We start from the raw sequence: 26,534 nt of genomic DNA on the forward strand, positions 1-26,534 counted from the left end.
TGACAAAAATGAAACAACTACAAATTTAATCTTCTGAAGATTTAATTTAGATTTTTAAATTACCTTAGCTTGAAGGCCTTTATGACAATATTTGAAAATAAACATAAAATGTTGCATCGCAATGGAATAAGTTGTAAAGTGTCAAGCCAAAACCAGAGCATTCAATAGCTCAACATGCCTTCGCCTAACCTTCGTCTGCAAAAATATTTTACTTTATCCTTGCTTTTCCGTAAGACTCTGCTCTTCCTGCTGGAAAACCGTAACAGTGCATTTTGTGCGCTTTAAAAAGTTGTGGGGCTACCGCTATTTTTATGCGCCGTTCACTTTTGTCGCCATTCCAAGCGCCAAGAAAAATAAGAAGAAAAGCTGGCTGTCTCCGGGATTTCTCCACCTCTCCCCAACCTTTTTCTCTTGCTTGCAGTCATGTTTCATACTTTTTCACAGATATTTTTTAGCACTTTTTTAAATTCCGAAAGAGGTGTGCGCATAAATTTTTTGGTGCCCTGCAGGCGAATTCCTTATGCAGAATATTCCGCAGTGGCAAAAATAAAGCGCTGAAGCCCGTGGAGGAAACGAAGAAACATGGGAACTAAATTCAGTTTAAGGCCAGACTTATTGTAATTTGATTTGGCCCGCCCCCCGCATTTCCACCCACCCGTTACCGATTTTGGTTATTTCATTTTCCCAGCGACAACAAATGTCATTTCCTGTCGCCGTGTGATTTGTGACCCGAGAAATCGTAATCGCACTTTATCTATTAGTTACATTCTCCTGCCACGCCCTCCAACTCCCAGTCGACCTTTAATGAAATTTACTCGGGTCGCCTTCGCCCCGTTTCTATTTACTCTTGCGCCACGAAATTAATAAAGGACCTCGTTGTCCCTTTCCCTTTCGCCTTCGATCGGCATACGGCCAAGTGGAAACTTAATCCCCAAGGAAATTATGTGAAAAATGTGCGTTGGGTTTGGCTTTGTTCAGCACTCTCCTTTTTTCTTGCAGGTTTGCTGGTGATTTTGTATTATTTCTCTGATGCTCTAAGTTGTTAAGCGGCGAATAGCTGTGAATATTTTTCGTTGGTTGGCTTAAAACATTCAGCGTATGGCCGGAAATATAAACTAAGAAAGGGTTGCGGGTGTGGCGAAGGGTATATCAACAAAAGCAACGTGACCCCTTTTTCATTTCGTGTTCGGAGCTGTCCTTTTCCTCTGCTTTTCCAGAATTTGGGGTTCATTTTTAAGCTGCGCAATTATCATTAAGTGGTTACCGCTTCTGAAGGTCAGAGGCGTTCCCTACTTTAGCGTACAAAGGGCTTGAAAAAGATTTTAAATGATCATCGATCTAAGGTAAAAAAATTTTATATTGGCAATCGATTGAATATTCATTCGAAAAAAAACTAAAACCTTTCAAACAAGGAACGAGAATTAGTTCTGACAGCTTATAAATTAATCGAAAACACTAAAAAACTAGTTGTCTATTGGAATTAGATACATCTACGGTTAGTACCCCTCTTTACGGCAACGAAGCCCCTGTCTTCTATCAGCATCCTTTTTAGGGACCCTCCGGTGGTTTCTTTCTTCCACTTACTTTTTCTTGGCGCGTTTTATGTTTTTTTCTGGTAATTGTATAAAGGTTGCCGGCAATTTTGTTCAATTTGTATGCGTCCTTTTTCCTTGCTCTGCGTACGGATGTTTTACGTAACGGATAATTTGTGCGCCACACGGCGTATAAGTTATGCGATGACTGCGTAATGCGGCTTTCACATGAGATACGTTTGATGGATAGATTTACTTCATTGAGAGGGACTGTCTAATCAGGACAATTGTCTTTTGTCCTTTGTGAAGGTCCGCAGACGGTCCAAAGTGTCAATTACAGTCGTTCACGTGCTCGAGATCGTGAAGGGAAACGTGGAAACTACGGCGATATGCGTGGAAGGAGGAGTTTACCTAATGCTCTTGTAATTGTCAGGTCATTGTTTTACCGCAGACATAACATCCTAATTAGGCCAGAACATAACCCATTAATTAGCTGAACTTAATGCGAGACAATAGCCACCGAAGATAAAACATTTGTTTCTGTTTTTCAACGCGACCTATAACATCGTAAGTTAAATCTTTGATTATAAGCATGAACTCAAAAACAAGTCGCTCTCATCGGTTTTCTGCACTGTGCGCTTTATTAAGTAATAAATAAAAGTTTGTACATTTAAATTTTAAAATACCTTCTTAATACAGCTAGCCCAACATCAACAACGTAAGTTTACTTGCATTATATTTCAAAGCAAAGTGCCATGCATTTGGAAATCTTGTTCAATAAGCTTTTGAATCTGCTAACTGGTAATTATTTCATATTTACTTGTGTTTTCCCCTGACAAACACCTTACAATAAATTTAAGCAATTTTAGCAAAGAGCCAAGTCCAAAAATATAAATATAGAAAACGTAATCAAAATGAAGTCATCTAGAAAAGGACTTGGCCATTTTCCCATTGTGTGTGATAATTAAATATGCTGGATTAAGTCCATGAGCATCTACCTAAGTAATCGCCAGGCCAGACACTTTTGGGATCTTCCGGGCCCTTTTGCTGGCAGTCATCACCTGTGTGTCCACTCAGTTTTCCGTCTTTATTTCATTTTAATTACATTGCATTTAAATTTTACATTGCCAGGGGTTGTTTGATGGCCGGCTTCAGGGCTCCGGCAGTCAAATCAGGCGAATGATAAATTGATTGCAAACGCATATACTATACATAAGGATGCCCTTATTCATGCGTGTCCTTATGTGCATACTTGCATTGAGGATCTGAATACTCGCTGTTTGCCTGGCATTGGGACTTCTCTGCTTCATCCTGCAAAAGCAGGGCTTTAATAAATTTTACGCATAAACTGTCTCTGATTGAATTACATTTAATTGATTCGCCAGACATTTTGCTGTGATTTCGTAGTTTCACTTCAACTCTTTGCTCATCATACTGTGCTTGATTTAATATGGCCAATATTGTTGTCTTAATTATAGTTCTTTTTAGACTGCCCTACAATCTTCAATCCCTTTGCAAATTACACAACTTTAAAAAGTATTATTAAGCAAATTGTGAATTAATGGAAATGTTTATTTTTAGTACATTGTTAGTTGTATTTTTAGTAACCAAACAGCATGTGAACTCAATTTAATTGAAGAGCAACAGATAGAACAAAATTATGCTTCAGTTTTTTCAAGTCTATAATAGTTTAGTTTCCTATTTAGTTATCAATCAACAAAATAACTGCATTCTATTTAAGAACAACCGAATGAAATCATAACATATAATAAAAAAATAAAAAATTAATTTTGAGGCAATAAAAGTGGGTTTGCGTTAATATTAAAAAAAATCATAAGTTATATATCTCATATTGTGTGTTTGAAAATAATGTTGGAGTCCGTACTAAAGAATGATTATTTATGCATGAAAGTTACTATATATTTATGGTGGATGGCTTTGGAATTAAGCTTTGAACATAACTTTAACTTTAATGTATTATTATGGCTAGTTCAACTTCGCTTTTGTGTCTTCTTCATTCGTCGGCAATGGAATCTTCGAAACTCGAAGGAGGTGGGCTGGCACTCCAATCTGGATCATCGCTTTTGTTATCGGACGACTGTAGAACGCCGCTCTTATAGTTGACCCGCTTCCGAGCTCGCTTGCCCTTTCCTAGGGTCTCGCTAGGACCTTCCTGGGGTTGCTCATTCGTATTGGCCATTTGTGGCCATTTGTTTTCCTTTCCTTCCGATTCCTTAGTGGCATAGGACGCCACCTCGAAGGAAGAAAGATACTCCTTGGTCCACGATTCCTTCTCCTCGATGCCGCGATCGGTGCGGTCGAGCAGTGCGGCCACCGCCTGCTCGTCGTAGTGTATAGCCTCGACCTTGCCGTCCTCCTGGAAGAGCTCCTCGGTTCCGAACCGAAGGATGTCCTCGAGCTCTTCCTTGGTGAAATTGCCACCATTGCCGCCCATTCCCGGGCGCACCACAAGGTGGGTGAGCATCATCTTGTGCTTGGCCCTCTGCATGATACGTTCCTCCACCGTATTTCGGGTTACAAACCGGTAGATCATAACCTTGTTGGCCTGGCCGATGCGATGGGCTCGGGCGATGGCCTGAATGTCGTTGTGCGGGTTCCAGTCCGAGTCAAAAATGATGACCGTGTCGGCAGTCGCTAGGTTGATACCCAATCCTCCTGCTCTAGTGCTCAGCAGGAAGACAAATATCTCCGATCCTGCGGAGTTGAATGTATCAATGGCCTCCTGACGCATTGTGCCCTTTACGGCGCCGCAGATTCGCTCGTACGCGTACTTCTCTCCCTGCAGGAAATGCTCTAATAAATCCAGCATCCTGGTCATCTGCGAAAAGATCAGAACCCGATGCTTTTGCGCCTTCAGCTGCTTGAGCATCTTGGAGAGCAACACCAACTTGCCGGAGGACTCAGTCAGCGAATTGATTTCGTAGCAGCCTCCAAACGTGATGGCTGCCTCCTCGGCAGCCGAGGAGAACAGATAGGGATGGTTGCAACATTTTCTCAATTCCACCATCGTGTTGAGCAGTGAACACTTGCGGCCGGCGCCTTTGGAATTTAAAGCGCCCAAATTTTTGGTCAAAATGAACTTGTAGAACTTCTTCTGCATAGCCGACAGCTCCACGCGCACGATAAACTCAGACTTGGGGGGCATTTTTTTCAAGACATCCGCCTTTAAACGGCGCAGCATGTGGGGCCTGAGTATCTCGTGCAGGCGCTTCACCTGCTCCTCTTTCGTAACGTCGGCGAACTCGTCCTGGAAGGCACGCAGATTATCGAACTTGTGCGGACTCAGGAAGTTGAGCAGATGAAACAGCTCCTCGAGATTGTTCTGCAGCGGCGTGCCGGTAAGCAGCAACTTGTAGTCGATGTAATACCTGCTCAGGGTCCGGAAGAACTTGCTCAGGCTGTTTTTTAAGCGATGAGCTTCATCCACCACCAAAGCAGCCCATTCAATACTCCCCAGGACGGCAACGTCCATTGAAATCATCTCGTAACTGGTCAGCACCACGTTGAACTTGAACTGGGTATTGGTGATTCTCGTCTTTCGAAAGGCACCCTCCTTAAGGCCCATCTCGTTTTTTCGTATGATAGCTCTGGAGGCCCTGCAGCCCACATAGGTGATGCAGTAGAGGTCCGGAGCCCACAACTCCAGCTCCCGCTCCCAGTTGACGAGAGTGGAGAGCGGCACGACCACGAGGAAGGGTCCGCGGCAGTGGCCCTCCTTGAAGAGCGAGTACAGGAATGTCGACGTCTGAATGGTCTTACCCAGGCCCATCTCATCGGCAAGGATGGTGTGGATGTTCTGGCCCCAACAGTGGCGAAGCCAGCTGACGCCCTCGAGTTGAAAGGGATGCAGTTGCAGACCGGTCCCCTTTAAGAAGGCCGGCTGATCCTCGTACTTCTGGCTCAGGTCCGTACTGGGCTTATTGTTGTTGAGATCCATCGTGGAGCTACAGGCCTGCAGGTAGAGTTCAATGGCGCGCCCTAATCCCTGGACATAGTCCTCGTCCTGCTCCCAGGTGGAATCGGCGTAGGGCAACTCCCGCCACTTTACCAAGTAGACTGCGGTGCCGTCGGGCTCTTCGCGATGACCGATAATCCTCTGGAGGAGGAGCCACTGCGGCTTAACACCATGTCTGTAGAATCTGTCTTTCAGATCCCCATCCTCGTCCTCGAATTCGTCGATTATGGGCGGGTCCTCCATGTCGTTGTTCATACAAAAGAAACGCGTCATATTCGAATGGTGCTCCTGCATCAGCACGTCGGGCACCCATGCGCAGTGCCAGTAGGATTTGTTGTGCCACTTGACGAAGTACTCGCGCACCCTTGACCGCTTTGCTACTCTTTCGTCGGCCCATCGCCAAGATAATATCTTTTCGACTTTACCGGGAAGCGGAATGCAGCGTGGACAGGTCCAGTCGCCCTTGGGAATGGACTTCAGAGGAGGATCCAAGCAAGTCAAGTGATACACAAGAGGACACGAATCGCAGCATAGCAGATCGCCTCCATCCTTGCAAACTCGACAAAACTCTTCGTCGCTCAATTTGCTCTTTTTGGCCTTGTTTTGCGGTCGTTTTTTCTTTGTGTCCATTTTCCTTTTTGGTGCCATCACTGGAGTAGTTCCTTCCAAAAAAATTTATTTAATTGCGCGTTATTCAAATTTGTTTTTGGAAACAGTTTACTGGCTAGAGGACCCAGCGTACGTGTGAGCGGGAAAAGTCAAATAAATACTAGCTTCACATATACGGTCCTACAAAGATCCGTAGAAAAACACATTAAGGGCATTCGCTTCTGTAAATTCTTAGTATTTTTGTTCTACATTTTTTTGTATTGTTACAAAAGATATAACTCTCAAAAACTACATATTTTTACTTTAAAAAAATTTATTTAATTGCGCGTTATTCATATTTAATTAGGAACACAATTCACTGGCTCTGGGACCTAGTGTAACTGCGAGCGAGAAAAATCAAAAAAATACTAACAACACAAATACGGCCCTACAAGCGATCAATAGAAGAATAATATTTTTCCCAACTGTCTTTGAACGATTTTTTTATTTCTGTGTACCCTATTTCCAGTGTGGTATTTAAAAGACGTAGTGTGCCCGCATTTACAGGACTTATCGTCAGCTGCGTTTGTTGATCAACAAATCAAAGCCGTTTCTATTGGATGCTAATTCACATTGAACAGCTACATGTATGAGGTTCTTGGTAGGGGCGTACAAAGTATTTTTATAGCCTTGCAGACGGTATTATAATTTCAGTCAGAAGTTTGCAACGCAGTGATCGAGACTAGAGATGCCACAAATATTCGGCTACTATTCGGTATTCGGCCTATTCGGCCACTTTGTTCGGTATTCGGTATTCGCCCGGCTGACAGCATTGCCAAACATTCGGTATTCGGCGAGATCACTAATAGTGGCACCTCTAAAGCAGACACCACAGATCCTTAAGGTATATACTTTATATACTTTATACATATATTCTTGATCAGCATCGCGATCAGAAACGAAATACCTCTGTGCGGACCAGTGTTGCCAACTCTGAGTTCATATATAACAGTGGAAGCGAAAATAAATAGCCAAAAATAGCTAAATTTCTTCAAAAATAGTAAATTAAAATAGCCGTTAGTTTTCAATAATAAAATCTTTTTTTTTGTACATTCAGTGTTGATTATTTAATGATTTTTCTTCGGTAAGCAAATTGCTTAAAATTTTCCCAATTTCTACCTCCTCGGAACTCAAATACTTTCCCATTGTACCAATCTGTGAAAGGCACTTAGGGGGACGTCGTTCTGAAAACAGAATTCAATGTGCACTTACAATATTTGCAAAATGCTTTTGATTTGTTAGTTAAATCTTTTGTAACCCAGTCCTTAAATTGGGGATCCTCCAACCAAGCATCGCGAACATTTTGTTTATACATTTTAAGAAACAACCGCACAAACACAATAACCGGTGAATTTGAATGTAGAGATGGTAGCCTTGCGAGCGCGAAACGATGTTGAGAAAATACGAAGTACCCAAAAGCTACAAAGGGGTAAATAATGTTTTTGTTATTTAAAATACACAATTCGGTCACGTTGGGCGGTAAACATGGTGTCTATGTATCAATAGCCACAGACAATGTCTCTATTGCCAATATACGATTTCCGAAAATTTAATTTGAAGGTCGACGGTTTTTTTGTCGACTATAAATAATATCAAATATTACAAAGTATTTAAAATAGCTAAAAAATAGCAAATTTTTTTTATGAAATAGCCATCAGACAGGCTCCTGCAAAATTGAGTGGTTTCTAGTTTAAGGTCATGCTAAATAGCCAAATCTGGCCAGAAAATAGCCAAGCTGGCAACACTGGTGCGGACAGACTTTTTATTTGAAAACTAGTCTCTCAGTTTTAAAGCTATCTTGCTGAAACTTCTTCAAAAGTTGTGTAGTCATTGCACGCAGTATATATGTAAGTCGGAACGGGCCGGATAGGGCTTACTACATATATGCTATCCGATATATCCCATACGAGAGAATGAAATAAAAAGTTCTCAGGACGTTGTTTTTGATCAGATGGACTTATTTTCTTCCAGATAACGTTTTCTAACTGCACGGATATGATTTTTAGAATATCGAGTTTTTTTTAATTACTCTTGAGTCGAGAAAAATATTTCATAAAAATATAATATACTGTATCATATATGTATGTATGTATGTAGCTGCCATAGGGAAGATCAAAAAATCTACATATATAGAATTAACGGAAACAAAATGTAACATCGTTGTTTTCTATCAGACAATCATGATTTTTGGAAATTATACTTTTTAAACGGCTCTTGAGTTTCGAATTAAAGCTCATAAAAATCGGACTATATCTGTCAATCCTCGAAAATATAAAAAAATAATTAAAAACTGTTAATAGCTTCGATATTTTTTACCGTTTTTGTTTTGTAAGGTAAAATTGATGACTGCAAAGGTATATAAGATTCGGGTCGCCAAAGCTTGCTTCCTTTTTTGTTTTTTCTATGGTAGGTTACTTGCTAAAGGATCTTTTTTATTTTAAAATAAATTATTAAATTATTCTATGAATGGTATACTATGAAGTTCACTTGAAAAGTGGAGTAGAAAAAAATATATTTACAGAGAATGTTAAAGTTGAATTAAAGGCGATCTATTTACGGCTTTAATTTAACTGAAACTGAGAGTTAAAGTTCCTGTCTGCGAATCGAGGCCTGCGTTTATCCCAAAACCAAAAAGCAGCCGCAGAGCAACGAACCGGCGACCGCCGAAACATTTCAAAGACAAGCCACCAACAGCAGAAACACCGTCAACAGTCGGCAACACCAACATCACCATCACCAACAGGATGAGGACAATGGATTAACTCAAACTCGAACTCAAACCTTGTAACTGCCTGACCGCACATTCACTGACAAAGTGGGTGGCATGTGGGCAGTGGGTGGTGGGCAGTGGGTGGCAGCCGAGTGGGTGGCAGGACAAAGAAGTGAGGGCCAGTTGATGGCCACATGTCACAGACATTATGGAATCATGAACTTATGTGCACCTGTGCGTGTTGGCGGGGCGGAACTGGCGAGGGTTCTGGACTCCATTGAGGTTATACCTGTGTGGACTTGTGGCCCAGGACAGCGATTTGTGGTCCGGTTGGAGATGGCAGCGTGATTCGGATGGGATTTCAGTGAAAGCAACGAAATCTTTTTTAAAAATGTAAACTAAAGATTAGAGCTCTATTCAGCCATAGTTTTTACTACATTTACATATAGCATACAAATTTAGTTACCTTAAGTTACCATTAATCACATTATTTATTTTAGAGTTGTAAAATTGTTGTTGTAATTGTGGTCAGATAATATTTACACGCATTCAATCACCAAGCCAAGCTTTTCAAAACTATGCAATGATATTTTTGATATTTCACTTATTTGTGATAATAATCAAAACGGTATATATTACTTCCCAAATGCACTATTCTAATAAGAGATAACCTTTTTAAAATGATTAAAAACAAACTTTTCACGCAGCCATCACTAGTCCAGACCCGTGCCATTTCAATCATCAATCAAAGTGTTTTGTTACGACTTTCATACGTCATGTCCATGCCTCGAAGCCACCGCTTTTTGCATCCCATCCACTTCGCCCCTATATCTCTGCCATGATTCGGGATCCAGTCATGCGGAGGTGTGACTGCGACACAACAGACGACATTTATGGTGTCGTCGAGAAGGATTCCCATTACCGCCACCAGACAATCAATCACATGCGCACCGAAATCAATTGTCGCAGCTCCTATTTTCGTTTTCAATTTCATTTCGCTAAATATTTATGAGGCCGAGCACTTGGGGCGTTCGATTTGTAATCCTAATGAGGCGTAATTAGAAAACATTCGATTACATTTCAGGGGCATCAATCAGTGACGCTTTTTATGGCCATTTCGAAGGGGACAACTTTAACCAGCCTAGGTTTCAATTTTCAAGCACAATATTGGTAATCCTCTAATGCCTTTCTCCCGCTTTCCACCCACTTCCCCATCTCCTGTTTCTGTTTGTTGTTCCTGATTGCTGCTCAAACTTTTCTTTCGCTCTCGACCCACTTGCTTGTGATTAAGCCTTATTGTAAAGAGGTTTTGTACGCCTTTTGATTTATAGATATTGGATCATACCACTCACCCTCCGCCAACAAAGCCCGTTGAGAGCCTTTGCAAACCGGGGATCCAAAATGGGGGGCTAGAGTTAACTTCAGGGGAAAACTTAATGGAACAGCTACCTAGCAAACTTTCCAATAAGAAAAAATGGTACATTGAAGGAATTTACGAGTATAGGTTCATCTGGTTTTATTTTGATGTGGGGCTTGACTCACCTTATTTTTTATGACATATAAATACTATAAATTACTTTGCTTATTACGAATCCTGAGAACTTGGTGTAATGCGGATGTAATTGTTGTGTTTTTTATAGTGTATTTCCGCAGCGAATTAAGAGTTCGTGCTAGCTCGCTTCCTCCATTTAGCGATTCTCACTTGTGCCTTTGTTGCATACTTTAGGCGCGCGGCTGAACTTGTTTACAGGAAAACTCTGGTCCAAGGACCCTGGATCCTGTACATTGGCCCAAACAGTGGACGATGGCCGGCACTACGGCTTCTCTGCCATTCGGCATCCTTGACAGCCGCACAATTTGCTGCCGCGTTTTTGTATCTCTCAGTGCTTGTTTGTCTGCACCAAAGCGCCTGTATTCACTGCACAGTAAAACTATTTGTTTCTTGAACTATTAAGTATAAGCTTAAAAACTAATAAAAGTGCCTAACTTATGAAGGGCTTGAAATCTTGATCAACTTTGTTGTTCAAAAAAAGGTTTTTTCAACTGGTTCACTGATGCAAAGTAAAGAAGTGTTTCTTAAGAAATTAATGTGCGGTTTTTGGACATTTTATTCACTAATCCAAAGTCGATTATATAGAATTGTTCAGCACTATTTTTCTATCTGTATGTTTGTGTGGGCGCTGTTGGCCAGCAAAAAGTTTGCGCACTGATTGCAAACTTGTTTCAATTGTTTCGTAAACCAAACCGAAGGGAAGAGCCCAGAAGAGCCCAGTGGGCGGAGGAGGAGTTGGGCGGACTTCGTGCTGGTTTTTCCGCCATGAAAGTCAAGGCAAAAGCGTCGAGCGCCGAGGCCAAGGCAATTCGCCTGCATATTTGTGTGGCTTAGTTTCCGTTTCACAAACGAAACGAAATGAAACGAACGGCATAAAAACCCATTGAAAATTTGCATACGAAAATGAAATTCAAATAGGTTTCCCATGTCCCTCGCAATCAGTTCCGGCTAGTCCAATCACAAAAAATAGTGAACGAAACTTTCGCTTTCCCTCTGCCGTTTAAGCCCCATATTTATGATCCACAATAATGCAAGGGGATATTTCATCTTTGTGGCTTATCCCCTCTGCCAGTTGGCAATTTTAATCTAAATCGTTTGGCTGACTTTGTTTATCGAGGCTTACTCTGGACGCTTCTACCTCGAATTGCGATTCGAACACTAAGTGATTTTTCATTGACTTTGTAATGCAAATTGCTTGTCTACTCGTATCTTCGCCCTCTCCCTTTGCCATTGGCAGGCTCTTTGGGCCTTTTATCACAGGAGGCCTGGGTTACAGGCCCTTCAACGATTAGAAAGCCAATAAAATGCAAATTTTTTCATCGCGTAAACAAATCCTAGCCAAAGATTTTTAGAGATGGTGGTTTTGGTGCGTGAAGATGGGAACAGAGTCGGTAACTCAATTCGAAATCGAATGCTTGAAGAAAAGAATGATTTTGGGTATACAAGTAAGCACTTGAATAACAAATACTAACTAAGGTTAAAATTAAACTAAGCAGTTTCGCTAAATAAATAAACTAACCACACACCTTTTTTAAAATTTAATATTATTTCAAATACTGTATCTGTTAACCTCAAATGCTTTGAGTTGGTTGGCCCTTAAAACTCACGACTCCATCTTCAGTGGCCGATGGAACTCAAAAACTCAAACTCAAAACCCAAACTCATTTCCATCGGCATAAGACTTGACTTGATCTGGGGCACTCGATTCGCAGCCATTGATTTAATTGTAAGCTGTTGAATTTTGATGGCTTTTAATTGTCTTAAGACCGGTTCAGCAAAAACCAATCAGGGCTCCTTTGATAAGTCCTGATGGATGGATGGTCAAACTGGTGGTAAAGGGAAGGCAAGGGGGAAGGGGGAGAGACCTTCTGTTGTCAGCAGAATAGTTTGAAATTCCACTTAGTGCTGACTACTGACCCACTTATTGGTCACTTCTGGGTCTGTGTTTCCGCTGGACTCCCGACTCCCGACTCCCATCCACTCCCCCAACCTCCTCCTCCTCCTTCCAAAGTCAACCACTTGACTAAACAGCACTCAAATTTGATTTTGATTTATGCTGCCCAGCAGTCCGCACCGAATTGCCTCCTCCGTTTTTGCCCCCACACTTTTCAACTTTCCCTTCGGCCAACTATCTCTGCCATATAAGTACAATTGCAGGCTCATAACTTTGGCATCTATCGTCGTTCGCCTTTCATATTTACATGCTCCTTACGCGCGCATCGGCGTGTAACGGAAATCGAGTAGGGTTGTTACACAGGAAAAAATTTCTTTAAAAAGTAAATGTAAACAATATTGTTCTGTATTTAAAAAGCAAACTATATGTAGTTAGATCCAGTTGCCAAAAGGGATTATTAACGTACTGAATTATAAATTTTATTTTTGATGGTTTCGACACGATTATTGTCGGTGTGTTTATGGCAACTAGGTTTCAAAAACTGGTTATTAAATAATCGTTTTAATTCTGAATTAATTAATTCTTTTATTAAACTTGAATTAAACAATTGTATTTTCAATTATAAAATTGTTTTCAGTGTTGTTTCGCTCTTCACCATTTTCTAAAAGGGTTGTCCGAAAAGACTTGCCCTCGCCCCCTAAACCTATTGAAAGCTGGCAGAGCAAACGGTTTCGGAATTTTCTTTTTGTTTTCCGCCTGCATCCCTTGGAAAAGACACGGACACTTTCCCCATTCCTCGGCAGCTTCACAATGGAAAATACAATTTTCACAATCTTTGCTTATCTTTTCATCTCTCTGTGGCTGCCTCGTTCGCTGCATGATTCGTTGTTGCTGTTGTTGGCCAACCAGAAAATCGGTAAAAAGCTAAGATCCAAAGGGGCGTGGCAGCGGCGGAGGCGGCAGCAGGATGTGTTGGCGGTGTATCCTTTGTTTGTCGGCAGTCCCGGTAATACCAAGTTGCTGCAATAAGCTCAAAAGCATCGGTTATGGACGAGGTTCGCTTGAAGATATCTTTTACTTTTATATTATATCCACCATTTCTTTAATTAAAGTTTCGTTCTCAAAAAAGAAATGGTTCTAGATTGTTAATAATTATTATTTTTTCTATCAATTCAAAATTTCTTAATAAATAATATTTTATTTAAATTTAAACTGCTTATCCATTTTCCGTTTCCTTGTAAATTCTTACCGCAGTGATTCTAATTGCTGGTTTTATAATTTAATAAAAACCGATTCTGGAATGACGTAAGACTGTTCTGAGTTGGTTCTTTTTTATGAATACGCTGAAGCTTAACAACTCTGGAGTCTTCCCTTGCCGTGTGTCAGTCTTCTTTTAGTTGTTTTTGTGTTTCTTATTGCTGTTCTCCGTTTTATTGTTGTCATAATGTGGTGGCTTGTTGCTGTTCGTCTGCCCCCAACTTTCTCCGTGTTTCTCGTACTACTTTAGAACTATTGCCACTATTGACTACCTTCTGGCTTCCCCGCCTCGCCCTTTTCTTCATTTCTGCATTTTTTACTGCTTAATGCCAGGACACGGACACAGAGAACAAACATGGGAAAGGATTCCTTTCTCGGATCCTCTTTCCACCCCACAGTTTATGCTGCTTTTCGTCCTCCTTCGGAGGTCCTACTCCCTTCCTGCATTTTTTATAGGCACCACACAAAGGTGTATTTTACTTGCCATAAACAAGGATTGCATACATTGTTCCTGCTCATCGTGTTTTTGTTAGTGTTTCTCTGGCTGCCTCCTGCGTCAAATGAGGATATTCAATTTGAACTTGATATGCATTTTATTTTGTTGCCGGTTATAAACCGAATGCTCAACAAGCGTATTGAAAATCAGAACAACCATCACACAAGGGTCAAGGGTCTAAGATACAGCTTGAAAAAGTGCCAAGCTGCCATATTTATGCATCTTAGAAGTAAATTTACATGCATAAAATTGACAATTATTTTATGTGTTGCTGTATATCGAAACTCTTTAAAATTTTGCGAATTGAAGTAGGTCTGTATATAAAGTATATTTGTCGTTTCCACGAAACATATTACAACCGTACCATGGCCTATTATAAATAATTTATTGTACTTAACAAATAAATAAATCATGAAAATATTTTAATTGCTTGAGATGTCAAACACAAAATCGAAGTTTAAAGCAATCTAGACCGCCTCGACCGCACTAAATGGGATGCAAAATAATTTATTTAGTTAAATTACACCTGCTGTTCCTGCAATTCACAGAACTCAAAGTCTCACGTTTCGACTGCAGTTTTGCCCACACCCACCGAAAATGGGATCTCGAATGCCTTCTTCTAACAATACGCACGCAATTACCGCAGGACGAGCCGAAAAGGGCGAAAACTTCAACTCCCAAACGCTTGACGAAAGTTTCCAGTTGTCCCGATGACGATGATGATGATGACGATGGCGCTGGACAAACTTTTTCAGGACTCTAATTGCCCAAGTGGCTTTCGAGCTCGAGTCGAGCGACGCCACGTAATGGAGAAAGGAGCCCCAAACTTTTGCCCAATTCAGCAGAACTGCGAACCCGACATCTTCTTCTTTAGCTGCTGCTGGGCCCACTTCTATTTCACTCACAAAATGCACAATCAAAGCTGACCGGTGGTATAAACACAAAACGAAAATTGACCAAACTCATACACAAGAAAATAAAAATTAAAAAAAAAATAGTATCTTTGGTACAACGTAAGTATTTACTTTAAAATTATTAGTTAGTTTTTGTTATAACGTTTACAGATTATTAGGAAAATATTATAGTTATTATTTTGTATTAGTTAATGTAGAGCAAATATGTAAATTATGGGTCCTTCAAGATTGTCAATTATTTTTATAGGGCCAATTCACAGAAAATTAAAAGTACAAGTTTTAATACGGTTCAACTCAGTTTTAAGATATTTATTACAAAACCTAAGATGCTCTTAAAAGTTCCTTTTTAGAATAAATTAATAAAAAGACTACACACATAATTTTCAAGTGCAAATATGACTTCATCTATGCTCTTAAAGGGCAAAGTGTTTTGGTTAATTTATGAGATGGTCAACCTTTGGTAAGTGTGGAGGGCTCCACTTGGACCAATGATGTTCAAATTTAGAGGGGAAGAGCAACCAGAAACTTGCAACTCCTTTATCACATATTCAGACTCATAAATGTTCAGTTCCAACTCCGAGTTTCCTGTGTCCAGTGCTTTAATATGTATTTTTACTTTTTGGACTAAACTTAAGTATTTTAGTTCAGTTCTAACCTGTACTTAACTTCCCGGCTTTTCCTTAACTTTTGACTTCTGTTGAAAACGGGAAATGGTTACGGAAAATGAGAAGCAACGAATAGTGAGGACTTCGGATCGAAGATTAGGTAGGTTTTCCAATTAATGTGCCATATAGCCGTATGTGATATTGTTAAGTTTAATTTGTTTTCCAAGAGAAGTGAACTTTCGCTACTTAATTTTAACCGGTTTTGCGATAATAAGTATCGCAAACAACATAATGCGCCGCAAAATCTTAACTGGGTCTCCTTTTTGACCTAATAAATAAGTGTAGCGTGTAACGAAGGTATTCTGTGGTGAGTTCTAGGATCTGTCCTTGCGGGTGCACACTATAGGGTCCGGCTCTCGCTCGTCTGCTTTGGGGGTGGAGGTCTTGCTTAGACAAATCCGCACACTAGCTACATATTATTATTTTTAAGACCAGAATTGAGTGTGCTGACGAAAATAAATGCGAGATATCAAAATCAGAAGAGAAATAGATAAAATTCAAAAAAAACAAGAGATAGAAAAGATCGAGAAAAGTTAGAATCAGCGATGCCACAGATGTTGTCGTGGTCGCGAAATGCCCACCCTACCTATGATCACCATCCTTCAGAGCTAAACTCCGGTGACCCCTAATACCCTACGATTGTGGAAGCATCAGCCGAGTTAAAAAAACGTGAACTACTCGAAATTCATTTCAAATACAATTTAATTAATAGTTATACAAGAATTCATTATTGTTATTTGCTAACAGGTAGATACTACAAATTTTATATAAATATAATAAATGATATACAGGCGATAAAAATACTATTTAGATACTTAAATATTTAAATGATGTTATCCTCATAAATTAAAGTAGTTATAATGTTCGTATATATTTAAAAAGATAAGAAATAAGAAAAATATAGGGTATTCAGATATCGTACTTCACCAATAAAAAATATTACTCTGGTATAACAATAGATATTTAAATTTCATTGCTTTAATTTATTTTTTTTATTTCACTAAATCATCTTCATTCTGTTTGATATCTTTTTGTTTAATTTAATTTAGTTTAGTGAGGCTATCGGTTCAGGGTTCTTTAAATTCACAGTTTCATTCAAGTAGATTGTTAAAAATTATTTCATAGAGTATTTCGCAATAAGATATAAATAGAATAGATATAAATGCAATAATGAGAATAATAAACTCACAGCTTATACGTTGTTCCAGCGGCGAAAGATCGATCTCCCGGGCAGGTGGCTGTAAAGGGTGAAATTGGGGCTCGAAAACACAAAACTATTCTATAAAAATCTTTTAACTTGGAACCCTTTTAGGCCTACATATTTTACTGAGAACCGACTGTGATATCTTCACTTAACCACATTTTTAAATTTAATATTCACTATTGTTTCTTATCAGAAGTTGCTATTTTCAAATTATATTTAAATTTACAAAAAAAAAATAAATATTTAATTTATCGCTTTTAAGTCATAGTTGAGCGAATTTTCCAAAACAAAATCGATGCGTAAATAACTCCACTCGTGAAAAATTAAGTTTTAAATTTAATTTAATTTAAATATTACGTTTTAGACTGAATCATTCAGACTTTAGAAAATATCACTTAAACTTGATTTTTACGGCATGTTGCTATCTTTGATTCATTAAATTTTCTTCACTTTGGCACGTTTCAAAACTTTCAAATTTTTAATTATAATATTTCACTTTAAAAAAAATCGCAGTAGCGGCTTAAAGGCAATTCCAGGTTATATATTCCCTTTTGTGTCCATATTTGGCTATACTAAATCTGCTGCTGCTGCTGCCGTGGGTAGAGAGGGTTAAACATCTCTCCAAATCACTTCTTTAATGCCGCATTCTTGAATTTAATTCCAGTTGAAACTCCTCATTTTTCTTGTCCGATTTAATTTGGGGCACGATATTAAATCATGCCCCCCACTGTCTTGAAGGGGAGCTCCCACGGATGCCAGTATTGATGGCCACGTGAGAAATATATATATCATATATATCTAAAGAAAATCTGGGGTTAGAATTGATAAAAAATCTACTTCCACCACTTACATCTCAATAGTTTTCCAAAATTAATCACAAAAATATTACTCAGCTAGGCTCGCTGCACTTATTCCTCTTATTATTTTCCACGATTTCAATATATAGTATTTAAACAAAACTTTGTTGACGTTGAGAAAAATTGGCACGTCTGCTCATATCGGATGTCAATCAGAAAAGAACCTTACCAAATATAGGTAGTGTTAGGCTAGGGTATGGTCGGAAGTTCGCCACAGATGATAACACCAGATGTCTAAAACGAGCTTCCCACTGCATCTCTGTTACAGCTGATTTATCAAACATATGTGTAATTAGCTAAGACACTAAGCCGAGCTTAGATATATTTTAAAGCATGCTTCTAGGCCGAACTAAACTATCTGGTCGCTACAGGCGCCGTTACAAAACCCCCCTGCCGCAATCAGACTAGGGTATTTCATTCTAGATACCCTAGGCTGATACCGCCTGGAGTGACGTCATTGGCGAATGTCTTTGGCGTGATAATTACCCAACAGTCGCCCTTGCAAATCTTCAAGCTCGTAGTAATTATTACCTATCTTTCTTTTAATGCGTGCTTTTACGAAGGAAGGTCCAAATTTGGCGTTGTAACCTGTTTGAAAGCAACTCTGCTTGAAGTTACGTCGAAATACCTCCTGTCCTACCACAAAAGATACTTCTCTTGAACGTAAGTTGTATCTCTTTTCGTTACGATCGTGAGCTTTCTGCATTTGCTTACTAGCTTCTTCGCGAATTATCTGGAAAGAATCCTGTCTATTAAACAATAGCGAGCGGTCGTCTAGCATATTCAATTTTCTTAACAAAGCATAAGTTGATCCTGAAGTAACCATATGCTGACCAAAAGCCATATAGTATGGTGTGGTACCAATACTAGAATGAAACGAAGATCGTAAGGCACAACATATCTTGTTCAAATACTCATCCCAGTCTTTTTGATCAGGACGCAAGTACGCTCTAATAGCTGAGATGACAGAACGATTTACGCGCTCAGAAGCGTTGGCCTGAGGCGAGTGAACAGCTGTTAGCGTGTGTGAAATTTTGTACTGCTTCATAAGTTTCTGAAATGCTACAGAACGGAATTGTGACCCGTTGTCTGATACGACAGTTTCTGGAACACCAAATGTCATAAATAGTTCGCCTTCAAGGTACTTTATTACGACATCAGCATTTATCTTTCTAACAGGTTTTAAAAATACAAATTTAGAGAAATGATCGAGGACAATGAAAATGCCTATGTTTCCACTTCTCGATCGAGGGTAAGGACCAAGAAAATCAATGAAAATTCGTTGGAAAAGCCTAAAAGTTATTGGTGCTTTTCCTAAAGTCGGTCTGAGAACTTGATTTGGTGATTTGGTTGTTTTACATGTCTCACAAGCATTGATATATGCTTTGATGTCAGGCACAAGACGAGGCCAAAAATAATATCTTCTAACACGCTCGATAGTCTTATGGATGCCACCATGGGAGGCCAAAGGACTGTTATGTGCTTGGAAGAGGACTTCAGGTATCAATTCTGTCGGTATCCATAACTTCCAGGCATATTCATCGTGAACCTTTTCACCTGTCAAATGTTCTGCTTTTCTGTAAACATAGCCGTCTTCTGTTTTTAAGTCAGGGAAATTTACTTTATTTGCCGAAACTTTTGCTACCAAATCTTGATACGCAGCAGATTTAAAGTGCTCTGAATTTAAATCAACCAGCAACCCTTCACGAAAATCTAATGCTGCTACTTCATCTTCGTTAACGCGAGACAAGGAGTCGGGAACGATGTTTAAAGAACCTTTTCGATGCTCAATCTTAAATCGAAATCTTTGAAGAGATAATGCCCACCGAGCTAAACGAGAACTAAGGTCATGATTGGACATGAGCCACTTGAGCGATGCGTGATCGGTGATGATGGTAAATTCGTGTCCTTCCACGTATGCTCTAAAATTCTTCAGGGCTACTATAGCTGCTAAGCACTCCTGTTCGGTTACGGTATAGTTTCTCTGCGCACGATTTAGTTTCTTCGAAATAAAAGCTATCGGACGTTCGTCTCCCTCTTGAGATAATTGTACCAAGACGGCACCGACACCAGTCTTGCTAGCATCACAATGGATGGCGAACGGCTTAGAAAAAATCCGGGCTACTCAATACCGGAGCTTCACTAAGACGACTCTTCAGCGCTTCGAATGCCTTCAGTGCTTCAGGAGTCAAACAGAATTTACGTTTTGTTGTCATCAAGTCGGTTAAGGGAGAAGCAAGAGAGGCAAAATTTGGTACAAATTTGCGATACCAGCCGCATAATCCCATAAAACTCCTTAAACCTCGTAAAGTTTTAGGAACAGGAAATTCGGTAATTGCTTTGACCTTATCAGGATCTGTTCGGATTCCGCCATCGCCAACAATATGGCCAAGATAACGCACCCGTTGCATACAGAAATGACTTTTGCCAATATTGATTGTCAATCCTGCACGCTTGATGTGAAATGCGATCTCTCTGAGAACGTCAAGATGACTGTTAAAGTTGGAGGAAACCACAAGAAGATCGTCTAAATAAACGAATACTTCGTTTCTTAGATGCGCTGGAACGACTTTGTCCATTAAGCGAGACATAGTACTTGTGGCATTGCATAGGCCAAAAGGCATTACCTTAAATTGGTAAAGAGGCCTACCGGGGACTGTAAACGCAGTCTTGTCTCGAGAATTAATTTCTAAAGGCACCTGCCAATAAGCATCTTTCAAGTCCAAGCTTGAAATATATTCCGCCTTAGGCAAACGACTCAAAATTCCGCTGATTTGAGGAAGCGGATATGCGTCTTTCTCTGTAAAGCTATTGACTTTTCGACAATCTAAACAAATTCTAACTTTACCAGGTTTGGTAACCATCACTATAGGGGAAGACCAAGCGCTTTCCGATTCTTCAATTACGCCCATTTGCAACATCCTGTCAATTTCGGCGTACATACTCTTCTCAACAGCTGGCGACACTGGAAAATGGCGCTGTTTAATCGGCTTCGCTCCACCCACATCTATTGCATGAGTTATTAAATTCGTTTTTCCAAGTCCTTCCTGCGTGAATGACGGGAAACAATTGATGACATTGCCAAGCTTTGCTTTTTCCTCAGCAGACAAGTCGTGTTGATCAACTTCGACCTTGCTGCTAGCTTCGATAGTAGTTTCTAACTCTGATATATTAAGGTTTTTGGGGAGAAGATCATATAGTCTCCAAAAATCTATACCTAAATAAAGATCATGTTTCAAAGACGGTACTAGGTAAATATTTAAAGGTTTTCTCTTGTCTCCATATTCTACGTCAATTTCCATTCTTCCTACTACTTTCTGAGGTCGTCCATCTGCTGTTTTGGCTTTAATGTTTAATGGCTTGTATTCGGTATCATTCGCCATAACTTCTTTAGCTAGATCTCCTCCAATACAACTTATTGAGGCCCCTGAGTCCAGCAAACCAAAAACAGTACGGTCTAATAAGCGAATCGGCAGAAATGGTCGTGGATCTCTTGATCCCGTAGGGAGAGAACAAATATATTTCAACCCGAGCCTACAGCTTTTAACATTCTGCCAAAACCTTTTAATTCTTTCGGCGCTGCGAGACTTACGGATTTCTAAGAGATGTTCAGAAAACACAGTAGGAGTTAAAATCTGAGGTAACTTTTTAAGTTTACAATGCAGTAGAGAGCCGACATTGCTTTTTGATACGTCCGGGGAAGTTGGTGATGCGACTAATGGTGCATTCACATCTGATCGGTCATAGTTGATTGGTGACGAGAGGCATTCAAAGTCTTCGGTTTGAACTGCGACTTCGAACTGCCGGGCTTTAAGTTTTTTGAGCACTTAACGCAGTTTGGCTTATAGGTGTTAGCGGTTCCGCAACCGTAACAAAATACGCGCTTCTCTGATAAGCAATCTTGGTATCTGTGCCCTTCTTTGCGGCAATTCCAGCATACCAAGGAAAATGCGTCCACCTCTAATTCACTTTCGGATTCGGACCCATTCTGAGAATCTGGCTCTTGAATAAGCTCTGAGACTTCTCGTCTAAACGGTGTGTTTTTACTGTATCCGTGAGAGCGTTTGACATCGTCTAGAAAAGCTTCGCGTCGACGACAAGTTTCTCTCAACTCAGATACTGAAGAAATGTCAACATTCAACAATTCATGGCGTATTTCGGGTCTCAAATTGTTTTTGAGAATTCGGACAAGTTTTCTCGGCGACCATGGTACTTCTAACTGATCGACTAATACGTTTACACTATCGTAAAAACTATCAAAAGATTCATTGGGCTTTTGTTTTCTGTTTCTGATTAACTCTTCTACATCAATATCGTCCCTTTTTTGACGAAATTGCAATCGCAAGGCAGAACATAATCTATCCCAACGTACTTCGGTTACCGATTTATGGTAACGCCAATAAAATTCGTTGGCTTTGCCCTCGAATAAGACGCTAGCATTTCTGCAAAGCACTGAGAAGTTGCCTTCAAGTGTCTGATGCGTCAGCGCTTCGACTCTGTAAATAAAATTGTCTATCGATACACCTGATCCGGAATATTTTATCTTCCATCCATTCAGGATATGCACGACCTTGTCGGGTCTATTTAAGAGATCAGAAGGGATACTTCTATGAGAACTTGGAGAACCTAAGTTAGGCGCGACAAAATTTGTGTTTTGGATATGTTCATTGCCAGAAATTGGTCGGTCTAAGGGTGGTGGAGTAGCTGACCTATCTCTGTCATTCGCATTGGAGCTAGATGGAGGGGAGATTAATCTCTGAATACTGTCACTCACTGAAGTTTGTATTAACTCAGTCATTTTCTCTGACAACACTGTGAGCAGTCTTCGCTCCATTGAGAGTAACGTCATTGCATTAGCAACATTAGCTGGATCTACATCCCTACTGCTACTACTATGAGCGCCTCCTGACGTACCAGGGACGTTTTCAGATATATTTCTATCATCAATACTTTCTGTGCCACGACTTTTAGATTGGGATCGCGTTTGTAAACCTTTACTCTCGGCTACTGGCCTGCAAGAAATTCTGCATACTGGACAGCTTTCACTTTTCTTCAAATGTGCCTCAATACATTTCTTGTGAAATTCGTGATGGCATACAGTTTCAAATAAATCGGTTGCTGCCTTAATATCTGCTTTACATAACGGACAGACTGGCTTTGCACCTCCTTGCGATGCTTTTCCCGGAGAACGGTCTAATCCCATTTTGAAAATTTATAAAAATATAACAAAAGCAAAAAAAACAAAATGTTGTATCCTTAATTTCCAACGATTTAAACAACAGCTCAAAACCAAAATAATTTAAAACCAAAATGTTGTATCATTAATACCAAATGATTTCAACAACAGCTCAAAAAAGAAATAAAAAGATAAAAAAAAAAATGTTGTATCATTAATATCAAATGATTTCAACAACAATCGGTAACTCTCACGATATAAACTGTGGTTATAATAATAAAGATAAAGCTTTAACTCTAGCTTGATGTCCACAACTCGTAGGATAAAAATTTTATTTACTACTAACATTTCTCAGGAAAGAAGAAAAGAATACAGATGAAGTGAATTTCTTGCCTTTCTTACTACAAGAAAATTCAATAAGGGAAGTAATTAGGCTTTAATAAATATGAAACGGATAAGTTATTCTTAAAAAAAAAAGTTCTTATGTTCCAGTCTCAACTCACATAAGTCTAATTCCTCTAAGAAAAAATTATAAATAATTCTTTCTAAAAGTCAACCGTGGATAGGGCACTTCAGTAAAACAATGCCTCTATTTTCCGAAACGCCTAAGCTTGAAGAAAGCATTTATTTAAGTAAGTGTGAATATTGTAGTGATTTGGTAAACCAGCAAGGGCCAGAAGATCAATCGCAATTTGATACTCTCTGTATTTTCCTCAGACTAAGTTTTCCTTATCATCACATACAAAAGGAAGGAAAATTCTTACACGGACTTTTAATTAAGGCCAGACGGAAACTAATGTTCACTTGCTCTGTTATCCATAATAAATAAAAATCAACATAAGAGATTTTGATCAGAAGTTAAAGTTGAAATAAATGAAAGAAAGAAAAGAGATTGAATTTATCTATCGGTGAGTCTTAATGAGGTAATACTGTACTCACTAAGGCCCCACACGTTGGGCGCCACCTTTCTTAATAATAATAATAATAATAATAATGATATTATAACTGTAGCGTGTAACGAAGGTATTCTGTGGTGAGTTCTAGGATCTGTCCTTGCGGGTGCACACTATAGGGTCCGGCTCTCGCTCGTCTGCTTTGGGGGTGGAGGTCTTGCTTAGACAAATCCGCACACTAGCTACATATTATTATTTTTAAGACCAGAATTGAGTGTGCTGACGAAAATAAATGCGAGATATCAAAATCAGAAGAGAAATAGATAAAATTCAAAAAAAACAAGAGATAGAAAAGATCGAGAAAAGTTAGAATCAGCGATGCCACAGATGTTGTCGTGGTCGCGAAATGCCCACCCTACCTATGATCACCATCCTTCAGAGCTAAACTCCGGTGACCCCTAATACCCTACGATTGTGGAAGCATCAGCCGAGTTAAAAAAAACGTGAACTACTCGAAATTCATTTCAAATACAATTTAATTAATAGTTATACAAGAATTCATTATTGTTATTTGCTAACAGGTAGATACTACAAATTTTATATAAATATAATAAATGATATACAGGCGATAAAAATACTATTTAGATACTTAAATATTTAAATGATGTTATCCTCATAAATTAAAGTAGTTATAATGTTCGTATATATTTAAAAAGATAAGAAATAAGAAAAATATAGGGTATTCAGATATCGTACTTCACCAATAAAAAATATTACTCTGGTATAACAATAGATATTTAAATTTCATTGCTTTAATTTATTTTTTTATTTCACTAAATCATCTTCATTCTGTTTGATATCTTTTTGTTTAATTTAATTTAGTTTAGTGAGGCTATCGGTTCAGGGTTCTTTTAAATTCACAGTTTCATTCAAGTAGATTGTTAAAAATTATTTCATAGAGTATTTCGCAATAAGATATAAATAGAATAGATATAAATGCAATAATGAGAATAATAAACTCACAGCTTATACGTTGTTCCAGCGGCGAAAGATCGATCTCCCGGGCAGGTGGCTGTAAAGGGTGAAATTGGGGCTCGAAAACACAAAACTATTCTATAAAAATCTTTTAACTTGGAACCCTTTTAGGCCTACATATTTTACTGAGAAGCGACTGTGATATCTTCACTTAACCACATTTTTAAATTTAATATTCACTATTGTTTCTTATCAGAAGTTGCTATTTTCAAATTATATTTAAATTTACAAAAAAAAAAATAAATATTTAATTTATCGCTTTTAAGTCATAGTTGAGCGAATTTTCCAAAACAAAATCGATGCGTAAATAACTCCACTCGTGAAAAATTAAGTTTTAAATTTAATTTAATTTAAATATTACGTTTTAGACTGAATCATTCAGACTTTAGAAAATATCACTTAAACTTGATTTTTACGGCATGTTGCTATCTTTGATTCATTAAATTTTCTTCACTTTGGCACGTTTCAAAACTTTCAAATTTTTAATTATAATATTTCACTTAAAAAAAAATCGCAGTAGCGGCTTAAAAGCAATTCCAGGTTATATATTCCCTTTTGTGTCCATATTTGGCTATACTAAATCTGCTGCTGCTGCTGCCGTGGGTAGAGAGGGTTAAACATCTCTCCAAATCACTTCTTTAATGCCGCATTCTTGAATTTAATTCCAGTTGAAACTCCTCATTTTTCTTGTCCGATTTAATTTGGGGCACGATATTAAATCATGCCCCCACTGTCTTGAAGGGGAGCTCCCACGGATGCCAGTATTGATGGCCACGTGAGAAATATATATATCATATATATCTAAAGAAAATCTGGGGTTAGAATTGATAAAAAATCTACTTCCACCACTTACATCTCAATAGTTTTCCAAAATTAATCACAAAAATATTACTCAGCTAGGCTCGCTGCACTTATTCCTCTTATTATTTTCCACGATTTCAATATATAGTATTTAAACAAAACTTTGTTGACGTTGAGAAAAATTGGCACGTCTGCTCATATCGGATGTCAATCAGAAAAGAACCTTACCAAATATAGGTAGTGTTAGGCTAGGGTATGGTCGGAAGTTCGCCACAGATGATAACACCAGATGTCTAAAACGAGCTTCCCACTGCATCTCTGTTACAGCTGATTTATCAAACATATGTGTAATTAGCTAAGACACTAAGCCGAGCTTAGATATATTTTAAAGCATGCTTCTAGGCCGAACTAAACTATCTGGTCGCTACAGGCGCCGTTACATAAGCTACCTATAATACTGACATATCCATTGGATTAAAAAACATCGCTGTAAAGTCTTAAAGTTAACCGAAAGCCGCAACCGCCAAACCTCAAACTTGAAGAATAATTGCGACCCATTTCAAACCGGCTTTCCCAACCTATTCTGAATGGAGTCGGTATTCAACAGCTTGCGGTTTATTGTGCGTGGCGTCAGCAACAGATTTCAATGTCTATATATATTCTGGACACTCCCGACTCTGACCGGTGGCCCCTCCTCGGCTCATTTGCATCATCGATATGAGAAGACAATCTCCAGCTAAAAATGAGGATTTCAATCTTGTCGCTCTCCTAATGTCCTCGCATTGAATTTTTAATTTAATTTAGCTGTAAGCAAACGCAGAAAAATATATATCAAGTGAAACGCGAGGGGAGGGCGTAGGAAAACCAATTTGTTTTATTAAACTCCTGGCGTTGATTTTTGCATAGAAATTGTCTAATCAAAAA

General features: G+C 39.0%; 2 protein-coding genes and 1 long non-coding RNA gene across 3 annotated transcripts; 1 reads left to right on the forward strand and 2 right to left on the reverse strand.

Moving 5' to 3' along the window:
- Positions 1-3,083: 3,083 nt before the first annotated feature.
- On the reverse strand, positions 3,084-6,255 carry LOC108095296 (chromodomain-helicase-DNA-binding protein 3). Its single transcript, XM_017196343.1, has one exon. It carries the CDS (start codon positions 6,154-6,156, stop codon positions 3,547-3,549), a length of 2,610 nt encoding a protein of 869 aa, XP_017051832.1. The 5' UTR covers positions 6,157-6,255; the 3' UTR covers positions 3,084-3,546.
- Positions 6,256-8,909: 2,654 nt separating this feature from the next.
- On the forward strand, positions 8,910-13,240 carry LOC108095275. Its single transcript, XM_017196322.1, is given in 4 exon segments — positions 8,910-8,982; positions 12,981-13,004; positions 13,007-13,062; positions 13,064-13,240. Coding segments are annotated over 4 exon segments (330 nt in total).
- Positions 13,241-24,557: 11,317 nt separating this feature from the next.
- LOC122319897 lies at positions 24,558-26,045 on the reverse strand. Its single transcript, XR_006245371.1, has 2 exons — positions 25,663-26,045; positions 24,558-25,610 (listed from the first exon to the last, which is right to left on the reverse strand). It is a non-coding gene; the product is annotated as an uncharacterized LOC122319897 (long non-coding RNA).
- Positions 26,046-26,534: the final 489 nt, after the last annotated feature.

The sequence above is a fragment of the Drosophila ficusphila genome, unplaced genomic scaffold (assembly GCF_018152265.1).
Source record: "Drosophila ficusphila isolate 14025-0441.05 unplaced genomic scaffold, ASM1815226v1 contig_106, whole genome shotgun sequence".
Classification (NCBI taxonomy): domain Eukaryota; kingdom Metazoa; phylum Arthropoda; class Insecta; order Diptera; family Drosophilidae; genus Drosophila; species Drosophila ficusphila.